Source organism: Rhamphochromis longiceps, linkage group LG20, assembly GCF_057381845.1.
Source record: "Rhamphochromis longiceps isolate RC_006_pf linkage group LG20, R_longiceps_female_GT1.1, whole genome shotgun sequence".
NCBI lineage: Eukaryota > Metazoa > Chordata > Actinopteri > Cichliformes > Cichlidae > Rhamphochromis > Rhamphochromis longiceps.
Window position 1 is genome coordinate 32,941,365 of NC_140576.1, and position 9,832 is coordinate 32,951,196.

Here is a 9,832-nt window from a genome sequence, read left to right on the forward strand (position 1 = left end):
CTTCAGCCAGGAGGGAAAAATTCACAAATAGGGTTTATTAGCACCTATATTAGAAGCCAAGTGTTACATTTCCTGCCGCTGCTGCCAAATAATTATAAATGAGTAAAAAAAAAAAAATTACACAAAGGCCCGTGATATGACACGAACTGCAGGATGTCCAATGAGCTTACGTTACCTGAAATGGAGTCACCGCTGTTGCAGTCTTCCAGTCGCTCAGAAGGAGCGCCGTCCTTCCTTTTACATCTTCGAAAATTTGCTGTTATGATGATTTTGGTTGATACCCAACCAAAATGTGATGTTACATTAGACCCATCTGGTTCTGACTTGTTTTTCTTTTGTTTGTTTTTTCAACCTGTCCTCTTTATATTTGCTGTAACTGGGAAGAAACCCTTAAATGCACCTCTTTAGCGTAAAGTGTACATAAATGTAATAGCTTCAAAGGAAGAAAACTGAAGCCAAAGCAGAAGTGCCTAAAACTACACATAGGAAAATAGCCTTTGGGATTCCTTTATCCATAACCTTGGCGAGTTTATGATCTCAACCACTATTTCAGAGTCTTATTTAATAAAGTAAAAGCTCTGCTTTGTGCCAGGGTTTTTAAAAAAAAAGAATATATGTCAGGTTCTGAGGAACATTATGATTGACAAGTTAGCATCAGATGAGCGTGTAGAGTGCATCTTGGATTATTCAGATACAAATGATCATAAGATCATCAACACCATGGACATATAAAGGTTCAATGCAAGTAACATTTTGCTTTTGGAATTTGATTCTTCTACACCAATTCTCACACTTGTATTTTTCTTAGTTTAAACTATCCTTGGATTATTTTTATTTTTTAAGAGGGCTTCTTCTGTGAAGGTTAAGCTTTGTTACCTTAGAGTTGTTCTAATTTCTGCTTCCTTTTTTTAACTACTATTACTGGTGTGCTGTAGTAGAAGCATATTAAAATGAATGCATTTCCTTAAGGTGAACTGTTTATCTGTTTAATTTGTCTGACGCCACCACTTCTCTCTTGTTTGTGCCGCTTTTGTGATTCCTTTAGGTCAAATTATCTGGTTCCTCTGAACCCTCCAATACAAGTTCTCATTCACTTAAAGTGAAACTTTTGCCCTCCCATGTTATTCCTTCAGCCAGAGAGTTGTCAGTCATGGTTTCCCTAGTTAGTCAAGAGTATGCAGGCACCTCGTACAGCTGAAGACATCTATTCTTATCAAATTGTCATGTGGCTTTGAAGAACAGAGCAAACTGCTCTCGCAAATGAAATGGAGTCTTTGAAGTGACGTAAGCAGACCAGGTTCTTTGCACCTTTCACATTTGTTTTGATTATTTGGGATGTGGACTGAGCTAAAGGCTTGAATAGGGCAACAGCTATAGCCGGTGACTCTGCTCAAGTCACACAAGCGTATAGCTCATGATCACAAGATAACATTAACACAGAACGTGAGACCAAAATAAATGTTCTGTATAAAAAACCTGGAAAAGGTGTTATGTAGCCTGCTGTTACATATCTATGTTTTTCAAATAAGCAGCGTGAAAGACTGCAAAAATCTGGTCAGAGCTGTATGTTGTGTAGCTACTTTTTTATTAAATATTGTACGTAACGCAGCCATATTTGTGCCACAAATACAGGCAGTTGCTTTTTGAGATACTGGTGGGACAGAACCAAAGAACGAATATGAGCATGTATATGAATTATATCACTGGGGAGGTTTTTTGTTTTGTTTGGCCTTTTTTTCTGTTGTTGTTAGTTTAGTTTTTTATTAAAACAAATTTAACATTCAGCCTCCTACTCCAATAACTTTCATGTAAAAGTCTACAAAAGTATTTCATTTCAAGTCGCATTTGTACATTTTTAATAATATGCTAAACTCTCAGTGTGATTGAGATCTGTGTCTCAAGGTTCATTATCCTAAAATATTGCAGAATTATTTAAAGCACAAGAGGATCCGACTATAACTATTACCCTTCACCATATTGGAATGCAGCTATTCTGGGTAACTTGGCATTGCGTCTGAAATATGAAAAAAATTGATTGTCCCATATTTCTCCTAATTATAACAGCTGTGATCAATTTTTCCGTTGTTGTTTTGTCCAATTACTTGCTTGACCAAATCCCCACAGTCCTCTTGGATTGAAGCTGGAGCTCAGCAAACGAGCCACTGCCTAATACTGTGTGGAACATTTATCCATGATGTAGAGGTTCGCTTTTCGTGTAAACATATTTAATACCAACTCATTAGCTACATCTAATCCCACATTTATCCTCATAATTTGACTTCCAATCTTGAATGCTAATGAGACAGTAATTATGCTTTCATACATGTTCCAGTCCTTAGGTATAATTCAATAGATGCAGTCAACACATTTGTCCTGATTTTATGCTTTAGTTGTTAGTGTCTCAGACTGCGCGCTGTGGTCTAATATTCTGCTGTTATAGATAAAAAGTATATTTATCATTCTTGAACCATGCAGCAAATAATTGACCAATTATTCAGTAAAAAGGAAGTGCACACTCTGCATAATGTCAGGTTCCCAAAATGCAGCAAACCTGTTTGTGTAAATGCACAGTATGCTGTTGTTACTTGTGATTTAACAGCTAACAGAATGGGCCAGGTGCTTTCTTCTGCAGTGAATTACAGCAGAACGGCCAAGAAAGTAACTTCCAGTGGTGAAACGAAGAAGATGAAAAGCGATTATGCGAGGCTGTGGTGAATAGTATATGATGATGTATGAGCCAAACAAATCTACTTTTGGCTTTCACACAACAGCACATAGGCGGCTGTTACCCTCATGTAATTAATCTCCATAATCTTTGCCTTTTCAATAAGGGTGCTAATCTAGAAAAAGAGACAGACCTCTTCACAAGCAGGCACTGTTTACAATGTTGATTACTTCCTTTGTTGTTGTCAGAGTTTGCCTGAAGATACATTAGCTCCTTTCTTATGATAAGCTAGATGGCGTAGATCTCGATATGAGTCCGATCAGTAAGATACTGAAAGAAATACGTTATTGTTAATATGCATGCATGCGGGATTTCTCAAGATAATCCCTGCCCACACACACACACACACCACACAGGTGTGCACTCACCATCCCACCCTATAGGGGACAAAAAGATGTTTTCCTAATCGGATTTCTGAGCTCATCCTATGATGAGAGTCTGCCCATTTTATTGATCTTATGTTATCTCAAATTGGAAACCTTTGGTCCAGTAATGAGAGATAGATGGAAGGACGTTTTAAAGTTTCTCTATTGATACCTCAAACCAGGAAAAAATAAATAAATACAAGAAATTTCAAAGTAATGCTTTCCTACCCTCGGAGTTCCTCTGTAAAGTCAGTACTCTAATTAAGAATACAAATAAATCAGTTTTTCTCTGTTGCATTTAATTTCTGTGCATGCATGGAAAATTACATTTCACACCATATTTCACTTCATTTGATACTTTCCAAATATTATTGTTTTACAACACTAAATCTAACCAGAATTAATGTCTGTTAATGTCTGTTTGATCAACAGAAGCCCTTTCTTTACTGAGTGATAAGGTTAAATAAAATCCATATTTATTAAAAGCTATTAGTACTTACAATTAATCAAATGAAAATCACGTCTGTGCTGTGGAATGGTTTAATTTATTAAAGTGGATATGGAAACTTCAGCTTTTGCAACACAAAGCTACTTAGGAATGGCTTAGCAAGGGTCAACGTTGTGGAGTTGCCAAATCTAAATGTACGTGTGATTATTGGTTACACACAAAACACGTCACCATCTTTTTCTTCAAATGAAGTGCAAACAGAGCCTTCTCTATCCCCCTGAGCTTTTTTATTATCTCATCTTGGTACTATATGTGTATTTTATTCAATGTCAGCGGTCCCCAACCTTTTTTGCGCCACGGACCGGTTTATGTCCGACAATATTTTCTTTTTTTTTTCCTTTTCTTTTTTTTGCCTGTCCCGTTTGGCTCTTTTGCCATCAGAATTATTGTCTAAAGGCAAAGAAAGATGCCCAACGGATTTACTTTACCAAATTGACCATCCCAGCCTTGCCGTAATGGTCCATTTGATTCACCTTTTATTGTTTATTTTATTTTCACTTGCTGAATACGGGACAGACTTGACTGGGGGAAAGAAGGGGAGAAAGAAAGAGGGAAAGAGAAACAGCTGAGAAGAGGGACGGGGGAGAAGGGCAAAAAACAAAAACCAACAGAATAAGCAGAGAAAAAAAATGCATATATTGATCACCTGGATCACCTGTTGAGAAAGAAAAAAGAAAACAAGCAGAAGAAAACAAGAGTAATAGAATAAACAACATCACAATGATATATGGGAATATGACAGTAAATACCAAATATTAAACATTATTGTGCAGCACATAAGATCAACAGCACACAGTGTGCTTTGAGGTAGGAGCCAAAAAGGGTGTAGTTTGTGGGTGTGATCACCCGTGTGTACACCTGTGAGCATGAGCGCGCTTGTTTTTTTAAAAGGTTCCTTCATGTAATGATCTGCTAGACAATATTTTCACACCGGCCTTTAAGGTGTCACGGATAAATACAACAAAATAAAACCAGTACCAGTTCCAAAAAAAAGAAGAGTTATTCATAACACACGGGAAAAGACCCAGGAAAACTCAGTTAACGAACCCAAGGAAACCGAGCCTCAACTCTCGCGGCCTGGTACCAAACGACTCACAGACCGGTACCGGTCCGTGGCGCGGGGGTTGGGGACTGCTGTTCTATGTTGTAAATAAAGGTTAAAAATCAGCCTATTCATTTGCATAATGTGATATAAACATGGATAGCTTTGTCCAGAGAATAAATTCCGTCTGTCTTTCTTGAATTTATACATCTGCCTCACACACTACTCCCAATTTGTATTTTACATTTATGTTTTGCTGTTAAAAGGTTATTTTCTAGTGATCAGTGCACATCAAGCGTGTGACATCATTGCTATGAGGCAATAAAACACGACAACTTCTGAGGGGCTGAATGGTTTTCATAGACATTGTGGCAGCATGGATTTTGACGTTACGGAGAGTAGTTGCACAGCAGCTTCATCTCATATCATTGTCCCCAAAATGGCAACTGACTCATCTGTGCAGCATGTGTATGACAGGAATTACAATCAAGCTGTCATTACCTTGAGGCCAATTGTACTGGTAATTGTGAGAGGATGACAACAGGTTGGCCAGAATTAAGGCTCATCTTCCTTTGGCTAGTTCAGCACCTGCCTGCTGGCCACAGGCCGAATTTTTTTCTGACAGCCTAAGCAGGAATGATTGATGCCTGAAGGCCTCTGATGGGTGTGTGTGTGTGTTTCTCAGTGCCAAGCTGCTTTATCCATCCAGCACCCTCTCTTGAAGCTCATTTAGGTCGCACCTGTCATTGCACACATTGGTTGCTTGATGTTTTTTCCTTATAGGCTCGTCGTCTGCGGACGCATACCCTTTAAAGAAAAGCAGCTACTGTGCGGTGATGATAATATTCTGGAAATTGTAATCACCTTTAGCAGATGTCTGGTGCAATGTAGGTTAAGAAAGGTGTAAATCTACATTGTTTAGCTGATGCTGCACCATGCATGTCACTAGGTTTTTCCTGCATCAGGTTCTATAATGAACAGAAATGCTGTTTTTTGCATTGTTTCAGAGTCAACAATCACATTTTTTATTTTATAAAAGAAAAATTTCCATGGGTTTTCCACCTGGATTCACCCAATCCCTCCTCCCATACACGCACATACCATAGGACCACCTATAAAGAAACAGTTAAACTTTTTCTCTATTGTTTGGTGTTGATAATCTCAGTATTTGCCGTGTGTACAATGACCTGAATGCACTGCAGTATACCAAAGTCTTTATCCTATTTTTTATGCCACACACTCACAGCTCTTTTAGCTCCAAAGAATTTTAAACCTCCCAATGTCCTGATACTATTGCATTTTTCATTGGTATTTTAAGCAAAGAGTTGTGAGGTCTTAGAAGTCAGCTGGCATTAATTCCTCTGAGGCAGAGGGATTCAGCCTCTCCCTGGAAAGAGGCTTAAAAGAAAGTTCTCCTGCTTCCAAATGACTACACTTCTCCTTTCTCACATACATTTTTATATTCCTTAGTGGACAGGAGAACAATAGATAATTGAACGTGACTACGTTTAAAATACAATAAATTCTTTTATTAGAAACTTACTGGGGTGTACTAGACTTGCATATGCAAATACGTTCATTTAACTAAGTTTGAGAAGCTGACTAATTGTCTCATTGTTCTCTATGTTTGTGGGAAACAGACTGTCAGGGGTGCAGGTGTATACATAATAGATCAAAGCGAGAAGAAATACGAGGAAACTGAGATCGTTAATCCTGCTTTGTGGAAAAAAACATGAAATTTAATATATTTTTCAAACTACCATGATAGCAAATTTGAGAAACCAGTGACCAATATCACACAGAGAGGTTTTTCCAATGATGGTACAAGATTAAATTAAGTGACATATTCATGATATGCTGTACATTTTAGGTTCTAATAGCTGCTCGCTAGATTAAATTTTATCTTTAAATTAACTTCTCCATTCGCATCACATTTATTCTGGCGAGGTTGGAGAACCAGCGGTTGGCGTGCGTGTTGCGATGGGATGAGGTTTGCACAAAGCCGGCTTTCTCGAACAGGGAAATGGCTGCTGTCTGTGGAGAGCTCACATCCAGGATTAGACGGCCGAAGCCTCTCTCTTTGCAGAAATCCAAAGCCTTCCGTGTTAACTGCGAGCCCAAGTTTTTGCGGCGCCACGAAAATGCCACGACCATGTGACACATCTCACCATAACTTCCATCCCCGGCATCTTGAGCCAGCTCAGAGCCTCCTCCCGTCACTCCGCCATTCCAGTCTTCAAACCTTTCGCCTTCTTCCTCTCCGCTTTTTCCAGTCACTGCCACCATCCCTACCACCTTGGATTGGCCATTGATGTCTGTCTCTGCTACCCAGAAGCCGTTATCTGGGTTTTCCAGGTAGCTGGCCTGAATGTCGGCCATATCTGCGCTTTGCCTCCTCATCATGTAGCCCTCATAGATATCATGGCAGCAATAATAAATAAGGCCAGTCCATGCACTGCCAAACAGTAGAGCTTGGAAGTAGGAGCTGCCTCCAAGCACATAACCAGCCATCGAAATGCTCAGAGCAACACCAATATGGTCTGGATGGCTCATGGCCTTGAAAAAGGCTGGGTAAACATTGCCCAAAATCCCATCCTTAAATAGTGACATGACCACATGTTGATCTGAAGGTCTATATTCCCTGATGGAGAACTGAACTGCATGTTAGAGGAAAAGAGAAGGGAGGGAGAGAATGAGAGCTCGGTGAGACTAATCTGCCTGTTGTTGCAATCAGAAATTCCTGCTGGATTTCACAATGGGCTAAATATGCTCACGTAACCTGTTAAATAAATATAAAATAAATCACTATGCCTCTCACTGATTCTTACCCTTTTCATTTTTAATTCATTTCTATTCATGTGACAACCTGAGGTGAAAATCACAATTAAAATTATTACTACTATTAAGATTCCAAGAGTGAGAGTCATTCTGGGGATGCAATACAATTAGGTCTCAAATGTGCTAATGATCGGAATCAAACGAAGGTGATCCTGAGGCAACAAACAAAAGCGTTTTAGTTTTATTGAAACGTGTTTATGTCATTAAGGGTTGTTAGTACTGCCATTCATCTGCACCCGTGCTGTCTTATTAGTTCTCTTGTTCATAACCAACATGACAAGAACAACAACAAAAATAGCATAAAAGATGAAAATAATCAGAAGTTTAACTTACAATTGTTTTTCTGGGCCATGCTGACGCCTTCCCCTCGTCTTTTGGTCTTTTTCTCACTCTGACAGACTTAAAGCTGCCCCAGACTTAATCTACAGATTGTGATAATCAGCCATTCACAAAAGGAATTGAAATTAGTCTGAGCATGCTCACCTATGAGTTCACACCACACACACACACACACACACACACACAGTGTAGACCTGAAATGACTTTGAAGTATAACTGCTACTGTTTGTATAAAACATTGAGGTTTATATAAGAAATTTTACACTTTGATTTAGATTCTGTGGAAGCGTGCTTTAAGTTAATTGAAATTAAACACAGGATTGTTTTGGTTATTTAATTTTTTTTTAACTTAATTGGGCTTAGTCAACAGAGTAAAGAACTTCATCACTGGATTTGTCAGGGAGGATGAGCACAGATCCTGAACATATTAAATCAGAAAAATGATCAGAATGTGAATTCAGGAACCATTCGAAAACTTCAAAGATACTTCCAAGAATAAAATGTTCTTATTAATCTCTTTTTTGGGTGCTTCAGTTTTGGTGGTTTTCTCTCGGGAATCTGCTTTGGATCTCCAGACCACTTCTTCTGCACAATATAAGGTGAAAGTAAAATTAATATTGTCTAGGCCCCTGACATAAAAGTGTCCTATAGCGCTGGTGACAGTGTCTTGTGCAATAACCTGGTGGCCCTCTGACATGATTAAATTTCCTCAGCAGGAGAAAGGCCTTTACACCTGTTTAAATCAATAGCACTGCCTCATGAATCTGTGAGCCCTGGAAGGTCAAGCAACTGTGGAACTTTCTGAAACCATTTCACATCTGCAGAGTGAATTCTGAATGCAGAAGTGAAACCTCCTCCACTCCTGTAATCACGTTCGGTAAGCATGTGAGCACACTGTGTTCTGTTGATCTTATGTGCTGCACAATAATGTTTAATATTTAGTATTTACTGTCATATTCCCATATATCATTGTGATGTTGTTTATTCTATTACTCTTGTTCTCTTCTGCTTGTTTTCTTTTTTCTTTCTCAGCAGGTGACCCAGGTGATTGATATATGCTTTTTTTTTTTCTCTGCCCGTTCTGTTGGTTTTTGGCTTTTGCCCTTCTCCCCCGTCCCTCTTCTCAGCTGTTTCTCTTTCCCTCTTTCTTTCTCCCCTTCTTTCCCCCAGTCAAGTCTGTCCCGTATTCAGTAAGTGAAAATAAAATAAACAATAAAAGGTGAATCAAATGGACCATTACGGCAAGGCTGGGATGGTCAATTTGGTAAAGTAAATCCGTTGGGCATCTTTCTTTGCCTTTAGACAACAATTCTGATGGCAAAAGAGCCAAACGGGACAGGCAAAAAAAAACAAAAAAAACATTCAGAGGCCTGTATCACAAAGTCCTTAATTCCCATCTGCATACACAATTAGTTGCATAAACCACGCCAAATTTACGCACTAATTAAAACCTTTAAAGTCATGATCTTTGGTTATGTGGCATATGTAGACACATTGAATTGAGAGTCCTGAGACCAATGTAATGCAACGATAGGTTAAATATTAGGCTTACCTAATAAACCTTTTACAGTTACAGTTTTTAAGTTATCACCTACCATGTTCAAAGAAAAGTAATTCAATTCAATTCAATTTTATTTATATAGCGCCAAATCACAACAAAAGTCGCCTCAAGGCGCTTCATAAGTAGTAACAAGCTGCTTTAAGTTGTTCGGTATTCATCGCATGTAGGGTTAGTCCTTATTCTTTGTGTGATGGTGAGAAAATAAATACCCTTCTGTACATCCATAATGATGATCCATCCAACAAGGACGGTTAACCTGAATGAATATCCAGACTGAATACTGACATACAAATGTACTGAAGTGCAATTGAAAAGTTATACAAGCCCAGTCCTGGCGCTGAATGAATCTTACAGTTTTTCTCAAATGCTAAAACACATTTCACAAACGTTACCACCAGGTCCCCCAATGTCCAAACACAACACCCTTCTCTAAAGCTACATAAACACAACCACA

At 38.7% G+C, this 9,832-nt stretch overlaps 1 protein-coding gene across 1 annotated transcript; it reads right to left on the reverse strand.

Annotated features, from left to right (window-relative positions):
- Positions 1-3,559: 3,559 nt before the first annotated feature.
- On the reverse strand, positions 3,560-7,490 carry LOC146645712 (putative N-acetyltransferase camello). The gene has a single exon (XM_085394686.1). It carries the CDS (start codon positions 7,248-7,250, stop codon positions 6,546-6,548), a length of 705 nt encoding a protein of 234 aa, XP_085250812.1. The 5' UTR covers positions 7,251-7,490; the 3' UTR covers positions 3,560-6,545.
- Between the last annotated feature and the right edge of the window lie 2,342 nt (positions 7,491-9,832).

Coding starts and splice junctions, on each gene's coding strand:
- LOC146645712 (XM_085394686.1), bottom strand. CDS start 7,250: ATGTCACTATTTAAGGATGGGATTTTGGGCAATGTTTACCCAGCCTTT.